At 41.8% G+C, this 15,693-nt stretch overlaps 1 protein-coding gene across 8 annotated transcripts in view; it reads left to right on the top strand.

Moving 5' to 3' along the window:
• The window catches only part of SIPA1L1 (signal induced proliferation associated 1 like 1), a 413,451-nt gene that overhangs the window by 381,152 nt on the left and 16,606 nt on the right, over positions 1–15,693 (top strand). For all 8 annotated transcript variants that reach the window (XM_006167962.3, XM_006167963.3, XM_006167964.3 and 5 more), the window contains 2 exons: positions 11,183–11,422; positions 12,167–12,332. In XM_006167962.3, coding sequence (XP_006168024.1) covers positions 11,183–11,422; positions 12,167–12,332 — 406 coding nt within the window. The remainder of the gene's footprint in view (positions 1–11,182; positions 11,423–12,166; positions 12,333–15,693) is intronic.

Below are 15,693 nucleotides of genomic sequence, written 5' to 3' on the forward strand. Positions count from 1 at the left end.
TCCGCCATTGATCAGCTTGCACAACCGTATCTGACCTTGCTGTCTTCTGTTATCATGCTCTAAAGACAGAGAGCAAAGAGGCTTAATTTAGCTTTATTTTTCAAATGAGAGTTCAGGCATATCATCTGTCAGTAAACCACAGATAGCCTTAATGAGAGAGGACAGTTTCTACTTCATTTGGATTCGTGTAACTTCGTCAGTTAAGTATTCAGTGATCTCACTGTGTCTACATTCTTAACTGATAAGATTACTAAGCTTCCTTTTTTAAAAAAACTGTTCTAGACCCTGGAGTATAAAGCACTTCACAAGTTTTATTTATTTATTTTTCACCACTGCCATATTGTAGAATTTTACGTTATTGTAATGGGACTGGAAACCCCCCTCAAGAAAAAAGTGAAATTGGTCATCTTAGAATTCTTGAGTACCAAGCGTTCATTACTATCCATTCCAAGATTCAGAAAATAGAAGGTTTGATTCAGGTGGAATAAGGGATGTATCTGGAAAAGTAAAACCGCTGGACATCAAATGCCATAATAATGCAGACACAGAAGCTTGACGCATGCTTGCTTCTTTTTGGCATATCTCACCATCTCATTAGCTATGGGCTGTGCATTGACCTAGAACATTCTTCAGATCAGAATCGCGTTGGCCAATTTTACTTTATTTTATACATTTAATCACTATATATCACTTAGCTTGTAAATTGAATTCATCCTACATGAATACACTTCCCACCAGTCCAGTAGAGGATACAAAACCTGCTATCATCAACAGATAATAATCCATTTCTGCAGCCCATAAATGTTTATGGCTTCTAAGTTTAGCTTGACTCTTTGGGTTTCAGTCCCTTTTTTTTTTTTTTTTTTTTTTTTTTGCGATAGGTCTTGTGCATGCTTGCTGGAGAAACAGAGAAAGTGAGGAATCACTCCCAGGGGCATGGGAAATAGCCACACCACAACCCCTTCTCCTTCATTCTCCTCTTGGGATTTTGGGCACATTCACACATGCACCTGGTGCAAATTTGAAGCCACCGGGTCTGGGACTCAAACTGCAGTCAGCCATATGGGAGTCCAGTGCTTTAACCACTACACTACCTTCTGGCCCCTGGATTTCAGTTCTTTAAAGCAGAATACCTGTTTTTGGTTTTTGATTTTTTAAAGAATAATAGTCCATCTGAAGATACAGTTCTGTTCTAATTTGATGGCAGAAGAAAGCTGGCTATAGAGGTCTTGTCTAGCATGGCATCACCGTAGATTGAGGCTAGAAAGAGATGGGCCCCTGAAGGCCAAACACAAACCATGGAGCTGTGGTGTTATTAATACCTAACAAATCCCAAAGGATCCATAAAGCCCTCCAAAAAGTAAGCACCTGGGTTTGCATTATCTGAATGTGCTGACTGGAGCTGTCTGAAGGCCTCAAAGGATTATCTAAATGTTCTGCTTCAAACTGGCCATGTAGAAAATCATTGAAATCATCACTTAGGAAGAGCCCTTCTTTTGAAAGTCAGATGTACTAGAGAAGAGAAGAATGTGGCCTTTCAGAGAGGGTGGCAGGTCTTCCCACCCACTGATAGGTTGACTCACATTCGTCTCTCGACTGGTGAACGGAGTGCTATGTGACTTCAGTCTGTTGATCTTGGCAGAGCGAGTTAGATAATCAAAGCTTTAGCAGCCTGCCTTTGCTGGAGGAAAAGGGACTTAGCCTCCAAGTGTACATTGCTAGAGAAACTTACATCACGGCAAATTAGAGTGTTTGTGTCCTCAGAAGACAGGAACAGCAATTAATGTGGAGATCTCTTGACAGTGCATAAAAGAGCTTGTACCTGGGACTCGGTGACACAATCTAAATTACAGTGATTAAGTTCCACTGCGTATTTCTGGCTGGGCTCTGTTCCTACCCCTCTGTCCTCCAGTCTCCTTGTTGATGCTTGTGCAGGTTTTTTATGGCACCCCATGAGAACTGCATTAATGTAGGACGGTAATTACATAGAGTTGTTATATTTGAATGTCGTTAGGAGAAGCTGTGCACACTGATAACGTTCTACAATTATTAATTTTTTTAAAAAGTCTATTAATTGCTTTAGAGTGTTGCTCCCTAGAATGTTTATGTGTTTCCTCCAATATGAAGCTTGAAAATTTAGGGAGAAATTTTATTCTATTATTTTCATACTAGCTGTTTTACTTTAATACCTTAAAATGAACCACTCGAAACATGATTTGTGATGAGCATAGGAGAGGGAAAATAATTTCAATTTTAATTTGCTCTTACCAGCTCAGCTGTATTTTTTTTTTTAAGAGTTCTGAGCTTGGCAGTAGTCAATGCCAGTTTATGTGACAACTAAGGACCTTCTCAGTTGGTATAAAGGACACTAGTCCTGCTAACCACTGGTGTTTATGGTCTAGGTTGGACCTAGATTTATGTCCACAACTTATAAAGCTAAAAACACCATCTCATATTTGTACATAAATATCTCTTCTATGATATTCTGACTTGGTGTCCAGGCTTCTGTGCCCAACTTGCTACTCAGCCATTCTGCTTCTGTCAAAACTTTCTTCCTTTCTCTTCCCTTAGGCCCCCTCAGTGCCCTGTGGCCAATCAGTACCCACTTCCATGATCATATACATGTTATTTTTTAACTGCCGTCTAGTACAGAAGGCCTGCTCACCCAGTCTGTTTACCCTAAGTACTTTTGCCTAGTATGTGCCACTGTGAGCGCAACGGAATGATGAGCAAATTGGAGTAACTTCTTCATTTATGTTTCCACCTTCTGCCTCATGAATCAAGGCCCTTACTAATTAACCAGTCCAAAAGTCACACAAACCTTCATCTCCAGACTATTCTGGAGAACCAATGAGACATTTCAGAGTTTATTGTATAGACAAGTCAATCTTTGTACAGAGCTATAGAGCTTTCATGTTAGGTGTAGGTATAAGAATATATAGTCTTTTTACAGCATGGATTTTTAGTAAAGTTAGTTTTATATCAATTTTTTTTTTTGCAAACCTGCAAAATATAACAAGGAAGAACTCTGTAACAGCTTATAAGCAAATATTAGTGTCAGTCAGGACCTGGATATATGTTAGTCAATGTCTGACATTTACTAGGAGACTGGTTAAAGACCAAGGAAAATGCCTGTCCACGGTTGTCAGTATCATTTAATTTCATGAATGTGCTTTTTCTGGTTGACCTAATGGGTTAACTGTTCATGCCAGAAAACCTGAATAGAGGAATAGAGGGACCTCTTGAGCATAGAGGAAAAGAAGGGCTTCTTCTGTGTAGTTTATATGAGTGTTAAGGAATGCCTCAAGCTACTGTATAGTGTATTAGGATCTGTGTGCGCCTGGTGTGTGTATCAGAGCTGGTGGGTTCAAATTTTATTTTCTGCACCTTTTTTGGCATTATATTGGGTTGTCAGAAAAGTTATGACTTATTTGTCTGTTTTTCTGTGCAAAAATGTGTCATGACTTTTCCAAGGACCCTGTATATTGAGCCTATGTATGCTTGCCTTCTTTGTTTAGAAATTATTCAGTTGTTGGGAGCAGCAGTTAGCGTAATGGCTATGTCACTGGACTCCCATGTAGCTGACCGCGGTTCGAGTCCTGAACCCAGTGACTTAAACTCTCACTGGGCACATATGCACGCATGCCCAAGATCCTAAGAGGAGAATGGAAGAGAAGGGATTGCCGCATGACCATCCCCCCAGGGGGTGATTTCTCGCTTTCTTTCTCTCTGTCTCTCTCTGTCTTTCTGGTGAGTGTGTGTGCTCTATAGCAAAAACCTCTAAAAAAAAAAAAAAAAAGAAAAAGAAACAGAAATCATTCAGTTGTCTATCATAACATTTCTCTCCCTAAACCCTTTCTGCCTGAAATTTTTTTCGATTACAAAAAATTAATTGCCTCTCTTTTGCACTCTTTTAAGGTAAGAATATTATTTTTCTAAGTATTATGGACTAATCCAGAATTTGAAATGTAATCTCTAAAACTACAAAACCAGAACTTCTCTTCAAAGATGGGGTTGGCTCTATTTACCTTGACCTAGTTGTTGGATATGGATCATTTTAATTGGTAATTTTTGCTTTGTGGCCCTGCACACAATGAGCATTCAGGATTATAATTTATTTTACTTATGTACAGCAGAACTCCAGGTGATCTGACCTAATCCATCTTGCCACATTTCTTTCCACTTTGGGGTGGGTGGATGTTTTATCTGGAACTCCACTTTAAGTAACCTCAAAGGCTAAAAAATAGAATCACTGTGGTTGAAATTTCAAATAAACATTGGGAAAATGATTCCTCTGTCAAGCCACAAATGCTTTATGTGGAGCTCACCAACAAAACGTTTATCATCGCTTTGCTGTACAAAGCAACTAATCCATTCATCCAGTTAATTTGGTAAGCCCAAATTCTTCAAATGCCATTAAATTATAAGGCCAAAAGGAATTCAGAAGGAACAGGATTCATTCTTTGTCATATTTAGAGCATCATACCAGGATGAGAATTTATGTGATTGTTTTATTATTTTTTAAGACCAAATATTCTACAACCTTTCTGAGTGACTTCAGTACAAGTTCTCTTTGCCATTCAACATTTTGTCCCATTCCTCTAACTGCATCTTAAATATACAATTAGGAGAGAATAAATGGTTTGTCTAAATCAAGTCTTTTCTGAACATGAAGATGATATTTGATGTCTGAGATTATGAAAAAATGTGATTATGAAAAAACTTTACTTGCCTTAACCTAGTTGTTGGAAATGAATCATTGCTATAAAGTGTCTACTTGGAAAAAAAAGAAAAATTTTGTTATAACCTTCACGTAAGTTGAGAGAGAGAGAGATGTCGTGAAAATCGATTTGGAGCCCGAGATCCAGGTTCAAGTTTCAGTTCTACCATTGATGAGCCTACTGGCCTCTGGCCAGTTAAACCATTTCACAGAGTTGATCCCTTATCTGTTATCTAATACCCGGTTCAGACCAGCTCTGTGGACTAGTGATTAAGGGAAACGGATTCCACATGGCTGACTGCCCAGTTTGAAACCTGGCCCTGGAGACTCGAAAGACATACCAGACATGTGTGTGCACACCCCAAACCCCAAAAGGATGGAAAATGGAAGAAAAGTTGCAGCATGACCACGCCCTGGTTGCGGGGTGCTTTCTCTTGCTTCCTTGTTTCCTCCCTCTCTTTCTCTGTCTGGCAAGTGCATGTGCCTCTAGCAATATTAAAAAAAAAAGCAAAACAAAACAAAACAAAAACTTGGTTTGCCTACTGAATGGCTGTTTTTATATATTGAGAATAAAAGAAGTTATCAAATATATTTCAAACTATAAATGTCCTTTCAAGACAAAAGATTTTTATCATTTTCTTTTTTAAGCACTTCCTCACGTCCCATAATGCAGTTACCCAGTTACTTTTCCTCTGACAGGCAGGTATCTCTCACAGCCGCTGTAACAGTCCTGTATGTGTTTCATTCTGTAATTATTTTTCCTTTTCAGGCTTCCTGTTTTGTTTTCTTTATCCTTTTTTGATGCCAAACCTGGACATGACATTCTTCTCAGCTATGCCCAATAAGATGATAATGTTCATAGATACCTTGTTAGCTCCTTATTAAGTAGCTTAGCCTTATAGACTTACTCAGCTTGTGGTCCATAATGGTCCCTGAGGCCTTTTTCTTGTGCGTGTGCCTAGCAACTCATTTCTTACAGTATATATATTAGTATGCCCTTGTTCTTTTTTTTAAAGAGAGATTTTTCTATAGGGTGCATGCACTCTCCAGAGAGACAGAAACAAGAAATCACTGCCCAGGGGGTGAGCTGTAAGCCTGGTATGAGGTTTAAGCCACTGGGTCTGGGACACGGACCGCGGTCAACTATGTGGGAGTCTAGCAATGTAACCATTATGCCATTGGCTGGTCTCAGTATGCCCTTGTTCTTATTAAATATCTGCTTTTTATAGATGGATGCAATCTCTTGGCTATTTCCTTTTCCAGCATATTCATCCCTACTTCACATGTTTTCCCTCCAGTTCTCTTGAACCCCTCTAAATTATGGAGCCCAGTCCTGGATGTAGTACAGAATTGGCTAGTGTTGAAAGCAGTGGGAGGAGTCCTCATTAATCGTTATCCTCCATGTTATCTGTCACCCAAAGGCTTATTTGTTATTCACACAAGCAGTCACAGGAAACCCAGCCGGCTGTCTCCCCTTGGTATTAGGCCAGCATTCAGCCTTTGCCCAGATTTTGCCACAGCCAGTTGACAGGTGACTAATTGCTGCTTTCCCATCCTGAAAGGCTCTTCCTTAGCAGGCCTGGCCTGTGTAAAACCCACCCCTCTCGTGCCGTGCTTGAATAGTAGATGACTGCGACTGTTCCCTTTAGCAGCTTTCAACAGCACAGGCAGTGGCTGGCAGGTGTTTTTCTGGAGGAGATGTTGGTCCCAATGACAATGCAGAAATGCACAGTGGTTCTCCAAGGCCTCATAGGCGCAGCACTTAGGGCCGTGATTGGTGGCATTCAGGCTACCAGTCCCAAGTGGTTTGTCTCTTTGCAGAGTCAGCAAGCAGATGCAGCTCCTCCTCTGTAAAGCAGCACCCATTGTGGCCGGCATCCTTCATGCAGATTGGCCATCCAGCACCTCTGCCTAGGAAGTCTCACCCCAGCTGGAACTATAAAACAAGCAGGTGGCAGCATGTTTGATTCATGGTTTTATTTGAGCATCAGGTCAAGACAAGAAGTTTGGACAGATTCAGACTGTCCCGGATTCTTAGTTGCTCCGTTGTCTCGTCTCCTCTCTTTCCATGTGATATCCTACGTTTGTTTATATATCCTCTCTTCCTTTTCAGAATTCATGTCCTAGCATGACCAAACAGAATCCAAGGTTTTTCCTCTTTTGGGAAAGTGAGAGTACCCTGTCGCTATATAAAAAATAAAGTTGGTTGTCTTTTACTGTAGAATTCAGGGCTACTCTTAATTCCTAGTGTTCTAGTTTGGCCATGCCCAGAGACTACAGTTTTTACTTCCTAATATACCTATTGCTCTTTTCTTTTTGTTCCGTATTATTGGCTCCTTACCTTCTTAGACAACTCCTATGAAAATAATTAACTCACCATGGATAAAACTGAATTGAAGCCTATTGAACTGACAGCATCCCAGCTTTCTTAAGCTAGCGTCTTTGGGACTAGGACACAAGAGTGTGTGTTTAGAAAAGCTCCCAGGTGTTGCTCATATGCCCACTGAATTAGAGGCCTAGTGTGCTGACTGCACACGACTTAGTGCTGTGGGTTGTGTGCATTGAAGAAAGAAGCCAGGCCCATGCATTGTTCATTCACTTTTACTTGTGTCTTTGTTCCCAGTTACTCAGCAGTGCTGTCTTGATTATAACCATTAGTGAACAATTGTGTGTAGGCTTTTCACACCTGGGAGCTAGATCAACCATCATGTTCACAGATAACACCAGTAATCAGATTTGATGGTCTTATTTAAGCAATTACTCTTTTAAGAATACATTTGTAAATACATTTGTAGATTTAATTATTTCTTGCAATAAAAGTAAAGCAACACTTAGTTTTAGATACAGTATGAGTTAAATACACTATCCTCATGCGTAACTCTTTTTTATATTTAAAATGGACAGCTAATTTATCATTGATTTGGTAGTTTCTTCCATCAAATACTGAGTGTCTATCATTGCCAGGGACTGACCGCTAGATAAGGAATATGTATCGGTAGTGAGCAAAACAGACAGATCTCAGGCTTGGTGGAGAGTACATTAAACAGGAGGGACGGAACATAAACAAGATGAAGAATTAAATACATAGTGACAGATGCTGAAGAGAAACACTTTGCTCAACAATATTTTAGTCTATAAGATAAATTTTTGCCCTCAAAGAGTTTGTAATCTAGTGCAATAAGCATCAAGTACTTCTCAGAGAATTGGTGGTAGTAATTAAATTCATACAGAAAGGAAACTTCCAGTAACTATATACTGTGTATAGATGTCGCTCTCTCCTTTGACATTTCTAAGCTTCTCTTTAACATTTCTAAGCCCTTTCTTCCCTTTTTTTTTGCAATACATACCTTATAGCTAGAATCAGCATAGCTGGTTAAATTAGGGGGCTAATGCAATTCACTTTCCATTTACCTGGCTCATTATTTGTTTTGACCAAGCATTTAATCTTTGAAAGTCCGATTTTGAATGTCAGTATTATCATATCAAGATATTTGATGCATGTTGCTAGCAGGCGGCATGGTAGTTAGGGCACTGGGCTCCCTCATGGCCAATCGTAGTTTGAGTCCCAGACCCGGCAGCTTGCCACTTTCCCTCTCTCTGGCTCTCTCTGGTCAAATTAAACAATAATGATGATGATAAGTAAAATTAACTATGTAATTCTAAAAATAAGTAATTCCATTAGGTATTCAATGCTAATAAATGTAAAACGTGGCAATTCATGTGGACTTCTGATACAGTGGTTTTCAAATACAGGTCCTGGATGATAGCATTCTCTGGGAACACATTAAGAGTGTAAATTTCCATGCCCCCAAGTCCCACTGACTAAAGCAGAATTTCAGGGAACAGCATTCTATATAGTAATATGCCAGAGTTTGGAAACTGGCTCTGATAATTCAAACATCCTTGTACTCACTTGTGAATACTAATCAAAGCAGTTAAAGTCAGCACACAATCATCCAAAATCAGAGATGTGTAAGTGAGACCCCAATTCACTGTTTTCACTTTATCAGATAGATCTTCTTCAGACACTAACCAGGATTTTATCCAATTTGGGGATATTATGAATTCTCCTATGTGTCCTTTGGTATACCTGTGTTTGTGTTTACTTTGTTTCTAGTAGAATTGCCTTGCCATAGGGACACACACACATTCGACTTTAGTAGCGACTATGACCCAGTTTTCTGAAGTGTTTGAAGTGATTAACACTCCCACCAGTGGGGTTATAAGTCATTTTAATTTAGCCATTCTGGTGGGTCTATCATGTTCCCTCATTGTGATTTTAATTAGTATTTTCATGGTAACTGAGGGTGTTGAGCACCAGTGTTCTTGGCCTTATAGACATGAAGGGAGTTCAGGAAGTTCATGAGAAAGAACTTCTGTCTTGGGTTGATGTGTCTTATTACAAGACAACCAAGAGAAAATTGAGGAAAAAAGAGGACTTCAAAAAAAAAATCATGGAAAATGTGTATTCTAAACAAAAGCTTACATGGGTTTCAATTGTTTTTGTACCAAAAGACACTTATACTCTAAATCCATTCTTTTCCATGAATTTCCTAAACTCCCTTCATTTATACATACATACATTTATTTATTTATTTATTTATTTGCTATAGAACATGTGTACTTGCTGGAGAGACAGAAAGAGATAGACAGAAAGTAAGTTAATCCCCAGGAAGATGGGCACACATGCACACGTGCCCAGCATGTTTTAAGCCACTGGGTCCGGGACTCAAACTATGGTCAACTATGTGGGAGTCCAGTGATGTAACCACTGTGCTATCTGCTGGTCCTTATAATAATATAGTCAGAATCGGAGCCTGTTGTTGAATATGTAATTTGCATAGATTCTCTTCCTGTGTTTCGATTAATAGAAGTTCTTTTATCTTAATCAGGTTCAGTCCTTTCCCTTTTGATCCTGTTAAAGAAATTTCTGCCTCTGAGCTGAGCACCTGAATTTATCTCGATAGATATATATTATCTCACAACTACTAGGGCGTGTGTGTGTGTGTGTTTGGGAGGAGTTTTTGGTTTTAGTGTTTTATAATAAACTTTTTAAAATTTAATTTTTAATTTGCCAGAAGGTATTTACACTTGCCAGGAGAGGGAGAAAGCAACCTTCCCCTCAACCCCTGGAGTGTAGTTACACCACAGTTTCTTCTTCATTTCTCCATCATTTCGGGATTTGGGACATGCGCACTCACATGCTTGGCATGTTTTTCAAGCCTCTAGGTCTGGGATTTGAACTGTGCGGTCAGTCATGTGGGGATCCAGCTCTCTTAACCACCACGCTATGGGCCAGCCCTATAATAAACTTTGAAATATTAAAATAGTTTCAGACTTACAGTAAAGTTGTAAAGATAATTCTGGGTCATGACTTTCAACCTAAGTATTCCCTTATAACCCTCACCTAGTTTCCCATTATTGCCTTATTATATAGTGCATTTGTCATAGCTGAAGAATACGTATTGATCACTTCTGGACCTTTTGGCAAAGATCAAGTGTAGGAATCAGTATCGATATGTTATTATAAATCGAAGTTCATGCTTTATTCAGGTCAAACCATTAGTTTCTGACAAATGAAAGTGCCGTTGAGGAACATTTGGGAACCACATACTGTTAATTGAACCTCAAGTAACCAAAAGTCTGTTGTCATCGGAGCCAGCTGTCTTTGGTCTAATCCTCAGCTGGAGGACTTTACAGGGCTTGAATAGCGCGAGCATGGGTCCTGAGAGTCCACAGGGGAGGAAGTATGGAAAGCCCGCAGTTAAAGCTTCTCTGCCTTTGCAGTCAACTGAAAGCCTCATCCCTCGTTTTGAGATTCTTCCTTTTTCATTTCTGGAACTCTTTTGAAACTCGTGGGTTTTGCACTCCACTGATTGTCTAGACTTCATTCTGGTCATCTTTGACCAGTGTTTGAAATTCACTGATGGGAACAGCTCTTCAATCCCTGCTAGTGCCAGATGTCATGGGGAGGAGAACTGGCCTTGGCTGTACGTCTGTGGAGAGCTGTATCTCGTGTCTGTCTGCCCTTCCTAGCTTAACCCTGCAGAGTGTTGCCGTGACCCCTCGCTCTGAGGAAGCCAAGACTGGTAGCCATTGAGATGCTAGACCTTTTTACCGCCTTCTCTTGTCACTTGCCTCATCTAGACTTCACTGTGACAGACTTCAGTGGCGCCAGCACATGTGAAGTGTCCCGATGGTCTTAACTATTTTACTTTTTGACTTAAAAGTACACGCTAAGCCCAGTGACATCTGTCACTTGGAGAGCAGACATTTAAATTGTGAGAAAGTAAGGAAGGCCATTTATCCATCCCTATTAATATGTTATTAAAAAAAAAAACAAACTGTTGTCCTTAACCCAGCCATCACCTGTACCGCAGAAAAGACTTTTACAGATGACATAATGACCAGAGATGTGCACATGCACACTGGGCTCACTTTCTTTGTCCTGCTTCTCCTCAGTACCATGAGCTCCCGACACTCTGCCAGCCCAGTCGTTTTCACCAGTGCCAGAAGTTCACCAAAAGAAGAGCTTCACCCTGCCACCCCCTCGCAGCTCGCCCCTTCCTTCTCCTCGTCCTCCTCCTCCTCGTCTGGTCCTAGGACTTTCTACCCTCGCCAGGGCGCTACTAGCAAGTACCTGATTGGATGGAAAAAACCTGAAGGAACCATAAACTCCGTGGGATTTATGGATACAAGAAAGTAAGCGTTGTTGTTGTTCTCTCGCTGGGTGGCTTGCTTTTAAAGTGACCGAGAATGAAAAAGGGTGGGATAGTTTCTTGGAATAGCAGAGGCCATACTGGAGAGTGGGGAGTTGATTTGGTGGTGGGATCGTTTTTTTCTTCCAAGTGAATTTTTTAAAATTATTTTTCTGTCTCATTTTTTAAACAAGTTGTATTGCGAAATGTTTGAATTTGAGAATCTTAGCTCTCCTAGGAAAGATTATGTCTAAAGGACATACTTCAAAATAATTGAAACTACACTCATCCTTTGATTACATTAATTACAGCCTTTCTGTGTAATTTCTCTTAACTAGGCCAGTAGGCACCAGAGGGAACGTTAAAAAGTGAGTGAGTATCCCTAAAAATAAAGGACTTTGTGACAAAGCAGTACCGTCAAAAATGAAAGGATTAATTCAGTTATTTTGGTTTTGTTTGTGTAGAAGTTGTGGGGATTCATATCCTATGGTCTTTTAGTAAGTCTGCTGCTAATTTTGGCTTAGTAGAGAAGTGATTTATTCGTCAGATTTATTTGTATGTGTTTCAAATTGATTTGTCTCTTTAATAAGCATTTATCCAAGTAGATCCTGATGTAATTAAGCAGAAGTAATTCACTTTTTCTCTCCTTTAATATTTCCCCATTGACCTAGATCCTTCAGAGTTCATCATGCCCTTGAGTCCACATTGTTGACTTTGTCTCTGCCATCTTTCTGTCCTTTCTTTCAAGGCGTCATCAGAGTGATGGCAATGAAATAGCGCACACCAGGCTGCGTGCCTCAACCAGGGACCTCCGTGCATCCCCCAAGCCAACTTCCAAGTCCACCATCGAAGAGGATCTAAAGAAACTGATCGACCTTGAGAGCCCAACTCCCGAATCGCAGAAGAACTTTAAGGTACAGGACAGAGCCTGGAATAGAAAGCAGTCAGAGAAGCCAGCCATAATGGGGCTGTTCACCATAGTACCTTCCAGAGAACATCATTGCTGGCTCCCCCTTCCATCACCGACCATCGTCCTGGTTTCCTGACAGTTAGTTCACAGTCTTTACAGTGTTCCATTCTTGGAGCCACATCTCCTTAGTCTTGGTTTCTTTTAACCTGTTCAGACCCATCAGCTGTTGCTTCTTCTAGGATGTATATAGCCTACTCAACATGCATGATTCCTTGACCGTTACTCAGATGGTGTTGCTTCTCAGAACTCTGCGAGGACACCTGTGACTCCCTTGTCAGCTAGAAATCTTTCCACAAAAACTTCAGTCCCTTCTGTCCAGAGGGGCCTCCTCTACTGCTAGATGTTTCCAGTTCATTTCCAGCCCCACACACCCATCACACTTGGACCTGGTCTTTGCTCCTTGACTCTGGCCAGCACCTACTGGCCATCCATGGTATGCTCAGGGAACTATCTGATGGAGAGTCACTAATATCCCCCCTACCCACAAATGATAGCTGCCCTATCAGTCCAGCCAATAGTCTACACACACAGCTTCAGAATTTTCCAGACTCCCTTGACTCCCTTTTATTTCACGTTGAAAATTCTAGACTATAAATGCCTTCTCTAAAGCCCAGTCTCCCTCTCCACTAAGTCCTGAATGCTTATCCAGCATTTATGTTTGTATGTCAGTGGCCAGACCTTTATAACCATATGGAAGGGTTTGTTCTGCTTGCCTCAGCTTGGAAGGCCTTTGAAGCTTGCTGAAGGCTCTCTACCTTGTCCTCTTTAGTGTAGTCTCATGGTCCCAGAGATTCAAGCTGAGCTGAGCCTGAAGGTGTTTCACCCTGAAAGTGAGGTATTTCTTTCTGGGGTATGTTCTGTTTTCCCTAGGAGAAAGGCATCCACTCCCAGGAAGGTCATGGCAGTACACTAGAAAGTGTTCTCTTCTCCAGGTTCCTAGTTAAATAATTCATAGTCTATCTGAAGTCATTAGAAAACTCAAATTTGGGACCAGCAGATGGCATAATGGTTATGTTACTGGATTCCCACATAGTCGACTTGTGGTTTGAATCCTGGACCAGATGGTTTAAAACACACACTCAGGTGCATGTGCATGCATGCCCAAAATCCCAAGAGGAGAATGAGGAAGGAATTGTTGTATGCCCATCCCTTCCGAGGGGTGATTTCTCACTTTCTGTCTCTCGGTGTCTCTCTGTCTCTAGTGACCACATGCACCCTATAGCAGAAATCTCTAAAAAAAAATTTTTTTGAATTTAAAAACAACTTTGAGAATTGATTGCAAATGGAAACTAGAATATTTCCTAAACCACTCACCAGTTTCAGACTAATCAGAGTGTAAGAAACACACCAGACTGAGGGCCTGTGTGGTCCTGTGCATTCAGACTCTTCTGTCACCATTTTGATGTGTGTGCCCACTCATGGGCACTCCCCCAGACAGGTCAGATCTACCTCCTCAACGTAAACATCAGCATCACAAGAACTAAATACACGCATGGTCCACCTGGAGTTTTGCCGAGAGAGAGAGGAGCCACTCTTGATTTCTGTGATGTTGGTTTTGTAAGCCGCACTTACTTAACAGTTCTGACTCATCATCCAGGGTACAAGTGGTTTCCTTAGCAACCTTGAAAAAGATAGTGCTCTAAACTTCTTTCTGGATTCATCAAAACCCAAAGAGGTATATTAAAAATTTTAAGTACCAGTTTCAAAATAAAAAACATTTTACATTTTTCCTTTGAGGTCAAAGGAAAATAAAACCCTCCCTGAAAGGAGTTTCTTCTCTAATTCATCGTTTAACATTTTTGACAAGAGGCAAGCTCAGAGCTGTCGTTCTGATTTACTAATGCACCGGGGATAATTGAAGGCAAATGTCTCTGTTGCCCTTATTCCCAGACTTGGCTTCTATTTCCAAAATGAATTACTCCAACATTCCTCTTTGAAACATGGGCATGCTTGCTTTATGCTGTGGCTGCAGTACTGTGAGGTCCTCTGCAAAGCACGGCTACTGGCTTGCGTGCCGCAGTGCGGAGGCTGGGAGCAGGAGCTGGATCTGCGTCGTGTTCTCTCTCCAGTCTCTTCCTGTTTGAACTGCTTTGGTTGCAGATGAGTTTAGCTAAGGAGCTCCCTGTGTCTCTAAGAGTCATCTGAATGGCCATGGCTCTGCCGTGTCAGTAAGCCAGCATGCCCTTTTTCTTTCTTTTTTAAAAGGTTTTTGCCATAGTGCATTTATGCTTGCTGGACAGAGAGAGACAGTAGAAAGGAAAATGAGAAATCACCCATCAGGGGGATGGCCATGCCACAGTGCCTTCTCTATTTTCCTCCTGGGATTTTGGGCATGCATGTGCATGCACACGCGCCCGATGTGAGTTTGTAGACTTCAGGTCTGGGACTCAAACTGCAGCTGTCTCTGTGGGAGTCCAGCACTCCAACCACCACACCACCTGCTGGCCTCTGAGAATTTGTCCAGGCCATGCCTGGCTCCAGGTCCAAGCCACTGCATCTGATGTCAGGGTTCTAGGAGAAACTGCTTGGGCCGATACCTGGGTGCCCCTTCACACCACATTGGCCCTATTGGGTAGTCTGTGCCACCTATGAGCTGTTGCTTGTATCAGATGGCCGGTCACTCCCAGGTCATTTGCCAGCAAGCCGGACATCTGCCACAAAACGGAACAGCACTCTGCTGAGAGGGCTGTGGCTGAGGGGGAGAGGCAGGAGGGCCCACACAGCTACCGCAGAGCACCTGCCTCAGGAACGATGGCCGAGCTGTCACATTCTAAGGAACTTCACTGGCAAGAAAGGTGGGGAAACCGTATTTTCTTCAAAGGGGCGCACTGCCTGGCAAGTGAGCAGCCAGTGGTGCAAACTGTGGGCTCTGCCTCCACCAAGCTTCTCAGTGTAGACCCAAGGAAGGGCCTCATGTGGCTCTGGGATCTAAGAGAGAGCTGGTATCCACTTACTGTGAGTGACATATGGTGACATATATCACCAACAGCCAGGGGGACTGGGAAGAGTGGGAGGAGGATGGGACGAGGGGGAGCAAGAGGCCACCTCTGCAGGCCTCATTCCTTGGCTGTAAGATAGGGACCAGAGAAGGTCAGTGGTGCCAAGTGAGAAAGCCTGTTCTTAGATAGAATCACATGTGGAGCCCACGATGCAGAACAAAGGCCAATTTCTCTGGTGGAGAGGTGGGGGTGTCATGGCTCCTCTCCCAGTGTTGGGGCAGTAAGGAGCCCTGCGGGATCCCTGCAGCACAGTTTGGAAACCCCACCCAAGTGCTGTCTGAGTCCCTTCCAGGCCTGACACCAGAT

Source organism: Tupaia chinensis, unplaced genomic scaffold, assembly GCF_000334495.1.
Source record: "Tupaia chinensis unplaced genomic scaffold, TupChi_1.0 Scaffold145367_1, whole genome shotgun sequence".
Taxonomy (NCBI): domain Eukaryota; kingdom Metazoa; phylum Chordata; class Mammalia; order Scandentia; family Tupaiidae; genus Tupaia; species Tupaia belangeri.